The 19055-nt window shown below is 44.4% G+C and overlaps 1 protein-coding gene across 3 annotated transcripts in view; it reads right to left on the reverse strand.

Annotated features, from left to right (window-relative positions):
- The window catches only part of LOC124012838 (engulfment and cell motility protein 1), a 161811-nt gene that overhangs the window by 70248 nt on the left and 72508 nt on the right, over window positions 1–19055 (reverse strand). For all 3 annotated transcript variants that reach the window (XM_046326832.1, XM_046326831.1, XM_046326833.1), the window contains 2 exons: window positions 17700–17804; window positions 11317–11425 (listed from right to left, as the gene is read on the reverse strand). In XM_046326832.1, coding sequence (XP_046182788.1) covers window positions 11317–11425; window positions 17700–17804 — 214 coding nt within the window. The remainder of the gene's footprint in view (window positions 1–11316; window positions 11426–17699; window positions 17805–19055) is intronic.

Consider the following 19055-nt stretch of genomic DNA (forward strand, 5'->3'; position numbering starts at 1 on the left):
GGCCAGTCAGTGTCCACGCTGGCAGGAGGATACTTTTGTCCCAAGTTGCACTCTGTTCCCCATTTATAGTACTTCATTTAGTGCACTATGAAGGCAATGGGGTACCATTGCTCCCTACGGGCCCTGGTCAAAGGAAGTGCACTACAAAGGGAATAGGGTTTAATTTGGGACTCATCCATGGTGAACAGCTGAGTTTCGATTCCCCTTGTCATCAACAGAACTGTTGTTTAATGTGAGAACTCAGTTGAGTAAGATCAGTTGTATTTATTGCCATGTTGGCAATTCCATTTGAAAATTGAACTTTAAAACAGCAGGACTTAAATATTTGAACACAGTTGTGGTCAAGAAAGACTATCAGTTATCACACACGTACATGGTTTGATGCAAGGTATAGAGTAGTAACTGTTCAGGACTCTTCAGTAGTGCGTGGAGAAGAGAAGAGTCTACAAGACAGGTTAAGATGTATTAGATGGAGAGAAGGTGACTGACTGGACAGGGAGAGTTATCAGGGCTGACAGGTAACCCAGTGTGGTGAAAACAACAGACCAGAGACTGAGACTTACAACAGCTCACACACACCCTAATATACATTTGAAGTTGGAGGTTTACATACACCTTAGCCAACTAAAATTTAAATCCATTTTTCACAATTCCTGATATTTAATCCTAGTAAAAAGTCCCTGTCTTAGATCAGTTAGGATCACCACTTTATTTTAATAATGTGAAATGTCAGAATAATAGTAGAGAGGATATTTTTTTCCAGGTTTTATTTCTTTCATCACATTCCAGGTGGGTCATACACTCTTACATACACTCAATTAGTATTTGGTAGCATTGCCTTGAAATGGTTTAACGTTGGTCAAATGTTTTGGGTAGCCTTCCACAAGCTTCCCACAATAAGAATTTTGGCCCATTCCTCCTGACAGAGCTGGTGTAACTGAGTCAGGTTTGTAGGCCTCCTTGCTTGTACAAATTTTCAATAGGATTGAGGTCAGGGCTTTGAGGTCAGGGCTTTGAAATGGCCACTCCAATACCTTGACTTTGTTGTCCTTAAGCCATTTTGCCACAACTTTGGAAGTATGCTTGGGGTCATTGTCCATTTGGAAGACCCATTTGCAACCAAGCTTCAACTTGAGATGTTGCTTCAATATATCCACATAATTTTCCTGTCTCATGATGCGGTCTATTTTATGCCGTGCACCAGTCCCTCCTGCAGCAAAACACCCCCACAACATGATGCTGCCACCTCCGTGCTTCACAGTTGGGATGGGTGTTCTTCAGCTTGCAAGCCTCCCCATTTTTCCTCCAAACATAACGATGGTCATTATGGCCAAACAGTTATATTTTTGTTTCATGAGACCAGAGGACATTTCTCCAAAAAGTACGATCTTTGTCCCCATGTGCAGTTGCAAACTGTAGTCTAGCTTTTTTATGTCGGTTTTGGAGCAGTGGCTTCTTCCTTGCTGAGCAGCCTTTCAGGTTATGTCGATATAGGACTCATTTTACTGTGGATATAGATACTTTTGTACCTGTTTCCTCCAGCATCTTCACAAGGTCCTTTGCTATTGTTCTGGGATTGATTTGCACTTTTCACACAAAAAGTATGTTCATCTCTAGGAGACAAAACACGTCTCCTTCCTGAGTGGTATGATGGCTGCATGGTCCCATGGTGTTAAAACTTGCGTACTATTGTTTGTACAGATGAAAGTGGTACCTTCAGGCGTTTGGAAATTGCTCCCAAGCATGAACCAGACTTGTGGAGGTCTACAATTATTTTTTTTCTGAGGTCTTGGCTGATTTCTTTTGATTTTCCCATGTCAAGCAAAGAGGCACTGGATTTGAAGGTAGACCTTGGGTGTGGTAGTTAGCCTAGTGTTTAGAGCGTTGGACATGTAATCAAAAGGTTGCAAGATCGAATCCCCAAGCTGACATGGTAAAAATCTGTCGCTCTGCCCCTGAACAAGGCAGTTAACCCAATGTTCCTAGGCTGTTATTGAAAATAAGAATTTGTTCTTAACTGACTTGCCTAGTTAACTAAAGTTAAAATAAAATAAATAAAAATACATCCACAGGTACACCTCCAATTGACTCAAATCATGTTATGTAGCCTATCAGAAGCTTCTAAAGCCATGACATCATTTTCTGGAATTTTCCAAGCTGTTTAAAGGCACAGTCAACTTAGTGAATGTAAACTTCTGACCCACTGGAATTGTGAGTGATTTATAAGTGAAATAATCTGTCCGTAAACAATTGTTAGAAAAATGACTTGTGTCATGCACAAAGTAGATGTCCTTACAGACTTGCCAAAACTATAGTTTGGTAACAAGAAATCAGATCAATCTCACGAGAAAAAAAAAACAGGCAGAGAAATCAGATCATTCTCATGAGAAAAATCAACATCTATTATTCCACATCTGACAGCCGTGCCTGAATACAGAAAAAATGATTCCTGAACGAATAAATACACACATCCATTCTAAACCACACAGCCCTGTCCAATTCACAAATAAGAAGCAGACAAATCAAAATCACTTATTCCGGTGAATTATTTCAAATCGTTCTTCACATCTTTTCATTATGGGACAGCCGTCCTCAAATACAGAGGAATAGAGAAATGTAGAGTATGCAAATAAACACACATCTCTTACAGTCTACTACCAACAGCTGTCCCGGACAGAACAAACAAACTCCCATTCTTCTTGTCTCACACACAAAGCCAACACTATTCTATTTCCTGCTCTGAAGGAAAAAAAAGACGTTGGAGCAACCTCATCATTACAATGCATTTCATCTACATCAAGCATTCTGTCAGAGCTGAGGAATGAGCACACCGCTTTTTCTACTTTATATTCCACTGCATTAGCAGTCGGTGGAAAACAACCCATGCTTGTGTATGTGCGCGCTGTCTTTTCAAATATCTGCTTGTTTTCAGCACATGGAAGAGCTACTACGCTCATTGTCGATGGGATCCGTCTCAAAAGTGTAAAGTGGTGTTGTCCTCACCGTGTGACCTTACCAGGAGTACCCAGGCGCTATAGTTGTGGGCTGTAACTACGACCCCAGAGTTGTTCCTTGGAAAATAACAGTCAGGGAAAACTCTGGTGATAAGGAGTGGATGGGATTAGACCGTGCAGCTTTCACCTGTCAAGTCCCGTTAGATCAGAGCGGATGAAGGAAGAGATGGGGACAAAGTGGGAAGATAAACCTCTTAAGAAAATGTACATCATCCACCCTTTTACTCCTTCCACCCCTTTAGTCTCATCCTCTTCACCCGCTACAACATCCGTAAGAGGATTTACTGGCTAAAACCACAGGATTTAACTAGTCACTTCAAATAGGATCGTTCCTTTAAAAGCTAATGTTCAGATTCTCTGAAGTTCTAGCATCAAACCTATTGATGACCTTCTCAGTGGCAGAATTCATTCTAACCAGGCCTGAATCTCCATTGGCCAGGGTTTCACTCTTTAATCAATTGTAGTAACTGCTTTTCTGTGTACTGGAAGTGATCCCATCAATGATGAAAGTAAGCTATAAAGCACTAAGTGAACCCAGTAAGAGGAAATGTAATGTATTGTCTAAACTTTGTGTGCTTTCATCCACACAGCAGCAGTCTATAAACTCAAATACTTTGGTCTCTGATCATTTATTCAACAAATAGCATTTTATTTGGCTAATCATTGGGGAGAGTAGAACAAGCTTCTAAAAGCAACAAACTCCTTCCCTCTTCAACGCCAATTTCTCACTTGGAGGCAGACAAAGAAGACATTCACTCCATCTCTCACTATTTGTGTGTGTGTCCGTACCTTTGGCTGACAATGCTGCTTCACTAAGGAGATGACTGGAGTATCCCCTGTGGCATTTTACTAACAGACTCCAAACACATCACAGCACACCTACAATCAGGTAGGTGACTGCGTGTGACTGTGGGACTGTGTGTGTGACTGTGTGTGTGTGTGTATTTATTTAACCTTTATTTATTTAAGGATGTGTTACTGCGAATCAGTTTGGGACCCTGCTGAGTTCACAAGCACACAGAAGAGAGGAGCCTTGGAGGGAACAACCGTGACTGGACAACAACCTCACAGGTAACAGCTGATGACATCACTCAATTCCAAACAGTCAGACAAAACTGACATCACATGATTCATACTGGTTTGTGGTCACAAGACTGTGTCAACCCGATGAGCTAAAGCTTAGGCATTACTTCAGAGAGGATTCACGGTAGACATTGCATGTTGGCTCAATCGTAAACTACCTTAAAAAGTAAAGTTCTACGCTTCGCTCTACAGAATGACACCAGCATCCAGGAGACCGGTATGGAGAAGGCCATGGTAATTCTGAGACCTGCCCAGTCCTGTCTCTCCTGTCCTCTCCTCTCTGAACCCACAAATACAATCTGTCCTGTGTTTGAAGGAGAGGAAATGCCATGAATCAATAACCAGGACACTTTTCACTGCCACTACCAGCCGCCAATCTAAATAACGTCATAAATATTACATGGGCCTTTTAAATAGAAAAAGAACGAGAAAGAGAGACGAGACGGCCCGCATGCCCGCCCGACCGCATGCCCGCCCGCCCGCCCGCCCACCAGACGTTCCATTAACACCGGTTCTGGGGAAACATGCTGGGCTGCTGACAATAAATCTTTAAGATCTGCGGTGGGGTGCTGGAGAGGAGGAGAGGGGACCCCTGGAAGGGAACATGAATAATGCACACAGAGCCAAGCAGCAAGGTGACACACACACACAATTTTGTTTTGCTGCTTTTTGTTCTGTTGCTCTGTCTGTATGCTATGTCTTGCTTGTCCTATGTTGCTATGTCTTGCTTGTTCTATGGTGCTATTGTCTAAATTGTAATTGTTTTTAATAACCTGCCCAGGGACTGCGGTTGAAAATTAGCCAGCTGGCTAAAACCGGCACTTTTACTGAAACGTTGATTAATGTGCACTGTCCCTGTAAAAATAAAATAAACTAAAACACACACACACACACACACACACACACACACACACACACACACACACACACACACACAGCCCAGCAAGCTCGCCCAAACAAGCCCCATGCATACCCCTTAACTCCCAACCTGCTCACCACACATCTGCATACAAATATATAAATACAAACCAGAGAAGTACCAAAACAATATTTATTTATGGTGGCGACTGTGGCAGTAATTGAACCTCGGGTCAAATGGAAAAATTAAAGTGCAATGCACATTGTCGTTGCCGTCTGGCACCCACCAAAGTCCCCAGGAAGGAAGAAAGAGAAAAGGTTCTTTCAAACTGATCTGTTGACTTGAGAATGTTCCAGAATACCCTGCGTCCTTCATACGAGCTCTGACCTAGCAATCTGCTCTGCGGCGGTTGTTGTGGTCTTTGTTGTTGTGGTGGTGTTGTCTGAGTGGGGGATATTAAGCCACAGCACCCGATTTAAAATGGCAGTAGGCTACAATGACCTCAAGGTATAAGCCAAGGTGTGTGTCCAAAATGGGACCCTTTTCCCCTATCGTCAAAAGAGGTTCACCATATTTTTTATTTAATTTGTTTATTTCACCTTTATTTAACCAGGTAGGCCAATTGAGAACAACTTCTCATTTCAACTGCGACCTTGCCAAGATAAAGCAAAGCAGTGCGACACATACAACGACACAGAGTAAAACAAACATACAATCAATAATACAGTAGAGAAGTAAGTCTATATACAATGTGAGCAAATGAGGTGAGATAAGGGAGGTAAAGGCAAAACACAAAGGCCATGGTGGCAAAGTAAATACAATATAGCAAGTAAAACACTGGAATGGTAGATTTGAGGTGGAAGAATGTGCAAAGTAGAAATAAAAAATAATGGGGTGCAAAGGAGAAAAATAAATAAATACAGTAGGGGGAAGAGGTAGTTGTTTGGGCTAAATTATAGATGGGCTATGTACAGGTGCAGTAATATGTGAGCTGCTCTGACAGCTGGTGCTTAAAGCTAGTGAGGGAGATAAGCGTTTCCAGTTTCAGAAATGTTTGTAGTTCGTTCCAGTCATTGGCAGCAGAGAACTGGGAGGTGAGGCGGCCAAAGGAAGAATTGGTTTTGGGGGTGACCAGAGAGATATACCTGCTGGAGCGCGTGCTACAGGTGGGTGCTGCTATGGTGACCAGCGAGCTGAGATAAGGGGGGGGGGGCTTTACCTAGCAGGGTCTTGTAGATAACCTGGAGCAAGTGGGTTTGGCGACGAGTATGAAGCGAGGGCCAGCCAACGTGAGCATACAGGTTACAGTGGTGGGTAGTATATGGGGCTTTGGTGACAAAACGGATGGCACTGTGATAGACCGCATCCAATTTATTGAGTAGGGTATTGGAGGCTATTTTGTAAATGACATCGCCGAAGTCGAGGATCGGTAGGATGGTCAGTTTTACAAGGGTATGTTTGGCAGCATGAATGAAGGAAGCTTTGTTGTAAAATAGCAAGCCAATTCTAGATTTAACTTTGGATTGGAGATATTTGATGTGAGTCTGAAAGGAGAGTTTACAGTCTAACCAGACACCTAGGTATTTGTCGTTGTCCACATATTCTAAGTCAGAACCGTCCAGAGTAGTGATGTTCGACAGGCGGACAGGTGCAGGCAGCGATTGGTTGAAGAGCATGCATTTAGTTTTACTTGTATTTAAGAGCAATTGGAGGCCACGGAAGGAGAGTTGTATGGCATTGAAGCTCGTCTAAAGGGTTGTTAACACAGTGTCCAAAGAAGGGCCAGAAGTGTACAGAATGGTGTCGTCTGCGTAGAGGTGGATCAGAGACTCACCAGCAGCAAGAATATAGGGGTTAAGGTGCTATTTGTGATGGAGGTTTTGCTCTATTAAAGAGTGGGATGGGATAGTGGAGGGACAGAGGGGATGGAGAATTATAGGCTAAAACTAAAAAGGCCTAAAAGACGCCTAAGCACCAGAATCCTGTTGTGTGATTAGCCTGGGTAGATGGGGAACTAAGAAGTCCAAAACCCACCGGAGGTTTATTGGCATTTCACAGCCGCAAACGAAAGTAAATGATCCTAGAAAAAAATTTTTTGTCACAGTTGGCGAAGAGATGAATTCCTTATCGTAAAGAGAAAGAGCTATGGCTTTGAATGTTTCTTTCTCCTCCACGCTAACACCAGAGTGTTTCATTTTCATTTTCTCTTTTTTAAAGAAGGCAGACCATTACTATTAAATGAAAAATTGCCACTGCTTCCCTTTCGGACTTAATTTAACACTGTTTTGGGGTCAGTGGAGGGTTGCGTCTGTCTCTGCCCTCACACTTTTACAGTAAATCATTTAGAGACATCCTAGGCTGCAGTGAGAGCTCAGAATTACTTCATCTAACTACCTCTACCCATCCTGTCCCAACTCCTTTCCTATAATAACCTCCATTTGTGAACATTAAACCTCCCTGTTTCCATTTCCCTCCTAATTTCCATATGCATGGATGCTCTGTTGAATTATACTGAGTGCAACTCCCAAGTGTCATAATGACACTTTAAAATGCTACGCTTCTGTCTGTTGGTTTGCATTGAGACTGAATAAAGACGTGATGCCAAATTCTATGTCGTCATCTTGTCACTAATAAAATGCTTTGCTGTACACTGAGGGCACAAAACATTATGAACACCTGCTCTTTCCATGACAGAGTGACCAGGTGAATCCAGGTGAATCCAGGTGAAAGTTATGATCCCTTGCCGTCACTTGTTAAATACACTTCCATTCAGTGTAGATGAAGGGGAGGAGACAGGTTAAAGAAGGGGTTTCAACCTAGAGACAATTGAGACATGGATTGGGTGTGTGTGTGCCATTCCGAGGGTGAATGGGCAAGAAAAAAAACATTTAAGTGCCTTTGAACGGGGTATAGTAGTAGGTGTCAGGTGCACAGGTTTGTGTCAGGAACTGCAACGCTGCTGGGTCTTTCACACTCAACAATTTCCTGTGTTTATCAAGAATGGTCCACCACCCAATGGACATCCAGCCAATTTGACACAATTGTGGGAAGTGTTTGAGTCAACGTGGGCCAGCATCCCTGTGGAACGATTTCAACACCTTGTAGAGTCCATGCCCCGATGAATTGAGGTTGTTCTGAGGGCAAACGGGGTACCCCTCCCCCCTCACCCTCAGTGTCTTTCTCTGTCTGGAATATGTCATGTCCCAGGCCTTGACATGGACTGTGGGGGGGGGGGTTCTGGTGGGTTCCACTAATTCCATGTCATTAGTTATTCAGCATCTTTTTTTAGCATTTCATACACATATTTAACAATGTTATTGTGGGTGTATGTGACCAATAAAATGTGATTTGACCTAGGACAGCTACCTGCCAGCCCCATATACCATCCATCCGCTTAGTGAAGCCATTATACAGTACAGTAGTCGTCAACATTTAACGCTCGAGGAAGAGAGGATCCACAACCATGAGGTTTTTACACACATAAAGCAGGTCTGAACACAAACAAAAATGTGACCAACATGAACAAAAACATTTAGGACAAAATTATACTTTAAATTTATTCAACAATTATAACACCAGGTGTTTGCCAATGACATCAAATATTTTTTGCTTGGGACACATGCCAAGTAGGCAGTAAGCACAAAAATAGGAGAAAGAAAAGCTGTGCGTGTTCCATACTGTGATAAGAGACAAGCCTGTCAGACACAGACCAGTGGAGCGTACCTCCAGACAGATGGAGAGGAGAGGGGCGGGGGGGGGTTCACCCCTAGGGTGTCACCTAACACACAGGGCCCTCCTCCCCCCTCTGAGCTGGTTCAGCCCCTGTTAACACCTCACGCCAGGCTTTGGGCTCGATCTCATTTGAACTTCATCAAATCAGAAAGCTAACTGAATTCAATGTATGGATTTATGAATCATTGATATAAAATCATGTATAAATCATTGAAGATAAATGTCAGTTTTCAACTCATATGATTGAAAATCAACGAATCAATTGAACACTGCCATTGACTTCTTGAAATGACTGACTTGAAATGGAATTGACCCCAACCCTGCTACACTGCTGCATAGTCCTACTGCATCTGCATGACCCCTTCCATGGCCATCAATATTAATGAGTATAAAGGCCATTAAAGTTAGAGTGCAGAGTTACACAAAGTAACCAGAACCATGCATGAGCGAGCGTCTCGGTCAAAACTGACATGCGATTGTAATGCGGACAGTCCACAGCTGAATCGCAGAGGAAATCAGAGATTGGATATACGCTTTAAGGTTTGGATTTCAATTCAGACCCTCTGCTTCACAGATCCTTACCAAGAGGTGGTCTCTTTTTCATAACACAGTATCACTTCTAAAATTTGGATTTTTTTATTTTTAGGTAGGCTACATTTCCAACCTTTCCATCCCACTAAGATGAAGTTAGCAGATAGTACATCATGTAAGGTTGAAGTGGAGGCCTAAGGAGTGGATAAGGGGTGTAGAAGTGGAGGCCTAAGGAGTGGATAAGGGGTGTAGAAGTGGAGGCCTAAGGAGTGGATAAGGGGTGTAGAAGTGGAGGCCTAAGGAGTGGATAAGGGGTGTAGAAGTGGAGGCCTAAGGAGTGGATAAGGGGTGTAGAAGTGGAGGCCTAAGGAGTGGATAAGGGGTGTAGAAGTGGAGGCCTACGGAGTGGATAAGGGGTGTAGAAGTGGAGGCCTAAGGAGTGGATAAGGGGTGTAGAAGTGGAGGCCTAAGGAGTGGATAAGGGGTGTAGAAGTGGAGGCCTAAGGAGTGGATAAGGGGTGTAGAAGTGGAGGCCTAAGGAGTGGATAAGGGGTGTAGAAGTGGAGGCCTAAGGAGTGGATAAGGGGTGTAGAAGTGGAGGCCTAAGGAGTGGATAAGGGGTGTAGAAGTGGAGGCCTAAGGAGTAGATAAGGGGTGTAGAAGTGTAGGGAGTCTTTCTTTTTTCTTGACTGGAACATGACCCATCTTTTTTTCCCCTGCGGGAGTGCAAGTCCCAGGCTGATTCAGTGTATTAGGAGGGGGAATAGGGCTCACTTGAAGTCTACTCACTTCATCAAGAATTGATGAACTCCAGCACAATTACAAAGTATAAGGGGTCCCTTTATCTTCACTGCAGGAGACAGTTTACTCTTCTAGTCTGACTGAGACGGTAAAATGCTCTGGAGGGTATTTCCATCCCTCTCTCTGTCTGAATGAATATGGCTGGGGTTAATGTGAAAACAGGCTAAGAAGATGTTTTTAACCCTTGTATATCAAAGTACCCTTTCCAACCCAGTCCTCCACTAACAATCAACAGGGTTAGAAGTCAATGGAGAGAGCAGAGTCACACAATCTGCAGTAGTTCAGAGAACATGTGACTGTTGGAGCTACATTTACCAAGCACAAGCCAATCAGATTTGGAGATTTACGAGGAAAAATGTGGCCACAGAGAAACACTCCAGGTCGTACTTTGTATTTGTTTCCTTCAGAGGACCATAGAATGTGACTAACCAAGACAAAAAACATCCTGTGCATCAACTCGTTCAAATACTTTCATCAGTTCACAGATAATATCTGGTATTCAGCACCCATACAATCCACAGAACGCCATTGTAAGTAAATCAGGGTCGTAGCAAAAACGTTTTCATCGTAGCAACAGAAAACAAACATTTATTATTGGACAACTTCAGGTAATCCCTCCCGGTTTGGACAACTTCAGGTAATCCCTCCCGGTTTGGACAACTTCAGGTAATCCCTCCCTGTTTGGACAACTTCAGGTAATCCCTCCCGGTTTGGACAACTTCAGGTAATCCCTCCCGGTTTGGACAACTTCAGGTAATCCCTCCCGGTTTGGACAACTTCAGGTAATCCCTCCCGGTTTGGACAACTTCAGGTAATCCCTCCCGGTTTGGACAACTTCAGGTAATCCCTCCCGGTTTGGACAACTTCAGGTAATCCCTCCCAGTTTGGACAACTTCAGGTAATCCCTCCCAGTTTGGACAACTTCAGGTAATACCTCCCGGTTTGGACAACTTCAGGTAATCCCTCCCGGTTTGGACAACTTCAGGTAATCCCTCCCGGTTTGGACAACTTCAGGTAATCCCTCCCGGTTTGGACAACTTCAGGTAATCCCTCCCGGTTTGGAAAACTTCAGGTAATCCCTCCCGGTTTGGACAACTTCAGGTAATCCCTCCCGGTTTGGACAACTTCAGGTAATCCCTCCCGGTTTGGACAACTTCAGGTAATCCCTCCCGGTTTCGGTCCGTTTGGTTGCCTGTGAATACGACCCTATAAACAGACTATGATCTAATAGCGAGGCAATGCTATGACACCAGGCAGGTGTTGAGGGGAGGGTAGTTAATATCAATAGAGACTTACGGAGCTCTCCCACTTTGAGGATTTCACACAGCATCTTGGTCAGCTCGATGCTGCTGCGGCCGAACGGACACTCGTGCTTGTCCTCACGACTGCTGTTCTCCAGAACAATCTAGAACAAGGAAAGAAAGTCACTCAATCTATCGATCCACCAACGTTCTTGCAATTACTTTTGTCAAGTGTTTAACTACTACCCAGGCACAGACAGACAGGCACAGACAGACAGGCACAGACAGACAGGCACAGACAGACAGGCACAGACAGACATAAAATACATACAGATATGCACACAGAGACAGACAGATCTCAACAAGGGCCTTCAATGAACTGGAACCGTGTGACCCTTGACCTATTAATCCAGTGAAACCACACACAGAGGTCATAGTTGACAGAGATGATTCTCATGGAGAGAGTCGGAGCGGGATAGAGAACCCAGAGGCAGCAGAAGGTCACCAACAGGACAAGGAACTGGGACTCAGCTAACTGGATTATCCTATCTCCATGGTACCATCTTAATTCAATCAAAATCAAATCCAATTTTATTTGTCACATGCACCGAAATACAAGAGGTGTAGACTAACAGTGAAATGCTTACCAGCCCTTTCCCAACAATGCAGAGTTAAATAGTAAGAATAATTTGCAAAAAATAAAAAATAGCAACACAATAAAAAGAATGAGGCTATATACAAGGAGTACAGGTACCGAGTCAATGTGCTGGGGTACGAGAGAGTTGAGGTGATTGAGATAATATGTACAAGAGACTTGGCAATCAGGATAGTTAATACAGAGTTAAACAGTTAAACAGAGTAGGAGCAGCATATGTGATGAGTGTCAAAATGTGTGTGTGTGTGTGTGTGTGTGTGTGTGTGTGTGTGTGTGTGTGTGTGTGTGTGTGTGTGTGTGTGTGTGTGTGTGTGTGTGTGTGTGTGTGTGTGTGTGTGTGTGTGTGTGTGTGTGTGTGTGTGTGTGTGTGTGTGTGTGTGTGTGTGTGTGTGTGTCCAGTGTGTGTAGGGCCGGTGTGAAAAATGTACAAAAGTGCAAATGTCCGGGTAGACTAGAGTCTTCTGGCTTGGTGGTAGTGAGTCTTCTGGCTGTGCAAACTAGGTCTTCTGGCTTGGTGGTACAAACTGTTCAGTGTAAAACTGTTCAAAAAAACTGTTCAGAGAAATACAAAAACTGGGTCTTCTGGCTCAATGCAAATAGTCCGGGTAGACATTTGATTAACTGTTCAGTAGTCTTCTGGCTTGGTGGTACAAACTGTTCAGTAGTCTTCTGGCTTGGTGGTACAAACTGTTCAGTAGTCTTCTGGCTTGGTGGTACAAACTGTTCAGTAGTCTTCTGGCTTGGTGGTACAAACTGTTCAGTAGTCTTCTGGCAAACTGTTCAGGTGGTACAAACTGTTCAGTAGTCTTCTGGCTTGGTGGTACAAACTGTTCAGTAGTCTTCTGGCTTGGTGGTACAAACTGTTCAGTAGTCTTCTGGCTTGGTGGTACAAACTGTTCAGTAGTCTTCTGGCTTGGTGGTACAAACTGTTCAGTAGTCTTCTGGCTTGGTGGTACAAACTGTTCAGTAGTCTTCTGGCTTGGTGGTACAAACTGTTCAGTAGTCTTCTGGCTTGGTGGTACAAACTGTTCAGTAGTCTTCTGGCTTGGTGGTACAAACTGTTCAGTAGTCTTCTGGCTTGGTGGTACAAACTGCCACTCTAGTACCACTGGCCATGTGGTAGCATCGGAACAGTCTATAATTTGGGTGGCTGGAGACTTTGGCCATTTGTAGGGCTTTCCTCTGACACCTCCTGTTATAGGAGTATATTTTGGCCCTGGTATATATATTTTTTGATTCCAAGATGGCGTAGCAGTCAGAGGTCTTTGTCCTCGTCTTGTCCCATGTGTATATCTTTTTATACATTTTTCTTAACCTCAACTTCAACATACAACATGCAATCCGCCTCACGTGCTGTAGATCTGCTATTTTCTTTACTTTTGAACTGGAACCCCCAAGCTAACTAGCTACTAGCTAGTAGTGAGCTAGCCACTGCTAGCGGTCCAGCTAATGTTTAGCCCGGACAACTCTTACCAGTCTACATAAGTGACTCAAACCAGAGCAAATCAAATTTATTTTTGTCCATATCTCCGGATTCCTACCGCAAGATCTGACACACTCCTGGCTAACGTCTCTGTCCCGAAGCAAGAACCAATTACCCTGTAGCTAGCCTTTTATAGGCCCATCTCCCGGCTAGCCGAAGAGGTCAATCAGCCACTCCTTGGGCTACAATACCTATTTTGCCAATTGACCTAGACCCCCGCCGATTCCATCACGACCGGACTACTGACGTAATTCGCCCGAGGGGATTTTTCAACTGGCTCCTCCGTCGCGAAGTCCCCTGAAAGCCCATCTGCTAGCCGCGGCCCACTAGCTGTCTAGAGCACATCGGACTGTTAGCTGAAGAGGCCCATCGGACAAATTCTTTGGCCAATATACCTATTCTGCCAAATGGCCTTGACCCTTTTACCACACGGAGCCCTGCTGCTCCATCAGGACTAGTCTGCCGACGTAACAGCACGAGGGGGCTACAACAGACTTCTTCCCTAGTAACGTCCCTCTAAGGCCCTTCTGCTAGCTTGCTAGCCCCGGCCCACTAGCTGTCTGAATCGCCGTGTCTCCGGCCCGCCGAGCTACTCTCTGGACCCCTATGATCACTCGGCTACGCATGCCTCTCCCTTATGTCAATATGCCTTGTCCATTGCTGTTTTGGTTAGTAATTATTGCCTTATTTCACTGTAGAGCCTCTAGCCCTGCTCAGTAAGCCTTAGCTAACCCTTTAGTTCCACCTCCCACACATGCGGTGACCTCACCTGGTTTAAATGATGTTTCTAGAGACAATATGTCTCTCATCGTCACTCGATGCATAGGTTTACCTCCACTGTATTCACATCCTACCATACCTTTGTCTGTACATTATGCCTTGAATCTATTCTACCGCGCCCAGAAACCTGCTCCTTTTACTCTCTGTTCCGAACGTACTAGATGACCAGTTCTTAAAGCCTTTAGCCGTACTCTTATCCTACTCCTCCTCTGTTCCTCTGGTGATGTAGAGATTAATCCAGGCCCTGCAGTGCCTAGCTCCACTTCCATTCCCCAGGCGCTCTCATTTGTTGACTTCTGTAACCATAAAAGCCTTGTTTCATGCATGTTAACATTAGAAGCCTCCTCCCTAAGTTTTTCACTGCTTTAGCACACTCTGTCAACCTGGATGTCCTAGCCGTGTCTGAATCCTGGCTTACGAAGACCACCAAAAACCCAGAAATGTCCATCCCTAACTATACCATTTTCCGACAAGATAGAACTGCCAAAGGGGGCAGAGTTGCAATCTGCAGAGTTCTGTCTTAATATCCAGGTCTGTGCCCAAACAATTTGAGCTTCTACTTGTACAATTCTACCTTTCCAGAAACAAGTCTCTCACCATTGCCGCTTGCTATAGACCACCTTCTGCCCCCAGCTGTGCCCTGGACACCATAAGTGAATTGATTGCCTCCGATCCATCTTCAGAGCTTGTGCTGTTAGGTGACCTAACAGCAGAAATAGTTGCAACCCCAAATTACTAGCCTGTTCAACCTATCTTTCGTATCGTCTGAGAACCCCAAAGATTGGAAAGCTGCTGCGGTCATCCCCCTCTTCAAAAAGGGGAGACAATCTAGGCCCAAACTGCTACAGACCTATGTCTATCCTACCCTGCCTATCTAAGGTCTTCGAAAGCAAAGTTCAACAGATCACCGACCATTTCGAATCCCACCTCTCCGCTCTGCAATCTGGTTTCAGAGCTGGTCATGGGTGCACCTTAGCCACACTCAATGTCCTAAACGATATCATAACCGCCATCAATAAGAGACAATACTGTGCAGCTGTATTCATCGACCTGGCCAAGGCTTTCGACTCTGTCAATCACCACATTCTTATCGGCAGACTCAACAGCTTTGGTTTCTCAAATGACTGCCTCGCCTGGTTCACCAACTACTTCTCAGACAGAGTCAGTGTGTGAAATCAGAGGGCCTGTTGTCCAGACCTTTGGCAGTCTCTATGGGGGTGCCACAGGGTTCAATCCTCGGGCTGATTCTTTTCTCTGTATACATCCATGATGTCGCTCTTGCTGCTGGTGATTCTCTGATCCACCTCTACGCAGACGACACCATTCTGTATACCTCTGGCCCTACTTTGGACACTGTGTTAACTAACCTCCAGATGAGCTTCAATGTCATACAACTCTCCTTCTGCGGCCTCCAACTGCTCCTAAATGAAAATAAAACTAAATGCATGCTCTTCAACCGATCGCTGCCCACACCTGCCCACCCGTCCAGCATCACTACTCTGGACGGTTCTGACTTAGAATATGTGGACAACTACAAATACCTAGATGTCTGGTTAGACTGTAAACTCTCCTTCAAGGCTCACATTAAGCACCTCCAATCCAAAATTAAATCTAGAATTGGCTTTCTATTTCGCAACAAAGCACCAGTCACTCATGCTGCCAAACATAACCTCGTAAAACTGACTATTTACAGGGCCGTACACACTACCCTCTGTAGCGCCTTATGGTCAGATGCCAAGCAGTTGCCATACCAGACGGTGATGCAGCCAGTCAAGATACTCATGTTGGAGCGAACCATTATGGAGAGCTGAGAATTAAATAGGTCTAGTTGCCAGGCTGAAGTAGCAAGGACATGCACATTAAGAGAAGATGACACCCAGGCATTGACACCCTGGCTATACTCTATTTTTGAAGGAGTACATCAACCAAGACCATACGTACATTTATGACAGCTGGACATACTATGGTCAAAAGGATACAGGAAGAAAGATGGAAGCAAGATGCCTGATGACTAACACATAAAACATAAACATGCAATGCATACATTATTTTTGGGATGTGAAAGGAGTTCTACCAACATAACCTAACCAAAAGCAGATATGAGCGTTAGTGGGCGTGAACAAGCAAGCTCGGAGATGAAAATAAAATAATGGAGAAAGGTCAAGGGAAGCTATTTTCATATAGAGGGAGGGGACTCTATATGTTATATAAAGACAGAATCCTATAATGGCAGGACTCTGTAATGTGAGAATTTAGTCTCTTTCCATGGAGGGGCTCGGCCCTGTTATGCTTGTGATGGGGCCCTTCCACGGAAGGGCTCAGTTTTGCTACTTTGTATTAAAGTGTATATTTAATTCACAAGTTCTTGTAAGAGTGTTATACAGTATTTCTGAGACAATTCTCCACGACACTCTCAGTGGTGCAGCTGTCAAACTTTGAGGATTTGAGGGCCCATGCCAAATGTTTTCAGCCTCCTGAGGTGGAAGAGGCATTGTTGTGCCCTCTTCATGACTGTGCTGGTGTGTGTTTGGACCATAATAGATCTTTAGTGATGTGGACACCGAGGAACTTGAAGCTCTTGATCCACTCCACTACAGCCCCATCCAGAGGTCAGACTAAGGACAGCAGCTATTGTAGGTTATTACAGTATCAGTCATTATACTGCATGTTATCTACCACCAAAGTCAAATCTCAAAGACATTCCAATCTCAATGTGACATTGATTTGATCGTCTTTCCTTTGCGAAAGCCTCTCATACATTTTAACCTTTAACGGTCCACTTGCACATGGCGTGGTTAATTCATAAATCAATTCCCCAATGTAGAAAAAAACTCACTCCAATTATAACGTTGCCGCAGCGACATGCCTACACCGGAAACCATTAGCATCCTTATCATCGTCGTGGTGACAGTTTAATTTGGGAAAATGGTGGTTGTTTTGTTACAGCAGCGGGCAAAGGAGAGGGAAGGGCTGGCCTGTATATGCATGTGTGGCGTGTGTTCGTTAGGTTTAATATTAGATGGACACTACGCCACCACCCTTTAAATTCCCCATTTATTTTCACCAGCCATTCACTGCCCTTCTACAAGGACACACACAGGCAGGCAGACACACGAATAATCACTCATAGGCATGGGATGCCCACTAACCAAACCAATGCCACCTGCCCACAGTTTAGGCTGAGTTAAAATAATTCAGGATTAATACATAAACTTGATTTGATTAAGTTGCGTCCTAGTATAAAATGTATTTTCTTTGTCACTGGAACTAGGAAATTGACTAAAAAAAATGGGCAGGATTCTTTTCTCTCCAGTGAATGTGTAGATTTGTTAAACGTAGCCATATGCCATAGTATTGGGTTGACTCAGTTCCAAGGCTACATATTGGCATGGTGTTTCATCAGACAGACTGCCTGGATAGAGCCCAGGGAATCTAGGAGTGAGAGAGTGAGAGAGTGAGAGAGTGAGCCCATGGAATCTAGGAGTGAGAGGGGGGAGAAGAGAGAGAGAGAGCTACTAACCCTGATGTAGGCATCCTGGTGGTGTCTGGCGAAGTACAGCATGTTATCCAGAGCCAGCATCCCAGGAGGAATCTGAGTGAAGTCCATAGCAGGGTTCACATGGTTCTGATGAGAGAGAGAGTGAGAGAGAGATAAGTCATCAGACAAACATGTTTGAACAAGACAAGAATGAGTCAGAACACTAAATAAGACAAGGTTGATTGGTAGACGAGCACTGTACCATGTCTGAGAATGAAGGAGAGGAGATAGAATGAGAGGGGAAAGAAAGAAGAGAGAGACAGAGAGACATGGAGGGGGGGGGGGGGTCGCAGAGATCCAGCTATGTAATTGTTCCTGACCGCCATCAGCTTCACAGGCAGAATGGAAGAACCACACACTTTTACATAACCTTCACCACATTTGAAGCAAAAGTCCAACTAAACCCACTTTCTCTTGGCCAGATCTACCTAGGAGACTAATACACTCTCTCAGACTACTGCACTCTAAATACAGCACTAGATCAACGTTACCAGACAGTCCCCTTAAAACTGTGTGTAAAAACATGCCAACGTTTGTGTGTGTGTGTGCGCACACGCATGCTTTCATGTGTTCGTGCTTGCATGTGCGCAAGTGTGTGTACAAGCATGTTAAGTAAAGAGATATTTTCAGAGGTTTTCCGAACCACTGGAGGAAATGAAGTCAGGCCTTATCTTAGGGCAGCACACTGGGGTCTTAGCGAGCCACAGAGCCCCTAACGGCTCAGGGACTTAGAGAGGAAATGAAGGGCTTAGTTCCCCCTCACCATGGATACGGCAGCAATATGCTACAGCTCAGAAACTACACACCCAGAGAGAGAGGGGAGGTAGAGAGATAGAAGAAAGAGAGAGGGGGGAGAGAAACCTCTCCCCCTCAGGTATTATGCCACTGTGTCAAGTAATTATCTTTTTGTTTTCTCATAATTTGGTTGGCTCTATTTGTGTTGCTGTCCTGGGGCTCTGTGGGGTCTGTTTGTGTTTGTGAGCAGAGCCCCAGGACCAGCTTGCTAAGGGGACTCTTATCCAGGTTCATCACTCTGTAGGTGATGGAATGTTTGGGAATCACTTCCCTTTAGGTGGTTGTAGAATTTAACATCTATTTTATGGATTTTGATAATTAGCGGGTATCGGCCTAATTCTCTCTCGCATATATAGACATCAAGCACTCTACAATATGGAGTCCACAGTATCTCCTCCCAGACACAGATGGAGCACAGAGTGCATCATGTCATCTTCTAAACCAATTAACAACAGTCTCCGGGGGGCATAGCTGTAGTCTTCTGGTGTGTGTGTGTGTGTGTGTACTGTTTGACGTGGCTGTGGTCCTGTGAAGCTTTAGAGC

This window comes from Oncorhynchus gorbuscha, linkage group LG24, assembly GCF_021184085.1.
Source record: "Oncorhynchus gorbuscha isolate QuinsamMale2020 ecotype Even-year linkage group LG24, OgorEven_v1.0, whole genome shotgun sequence".
Taxonomy (NCBI): Eukaryota; Metazoa; Chordata; class Actinopteri; order Salmoniformes; family Salmonidae; genus Oncorhynchus; species Oncorhynchus gorbuscha.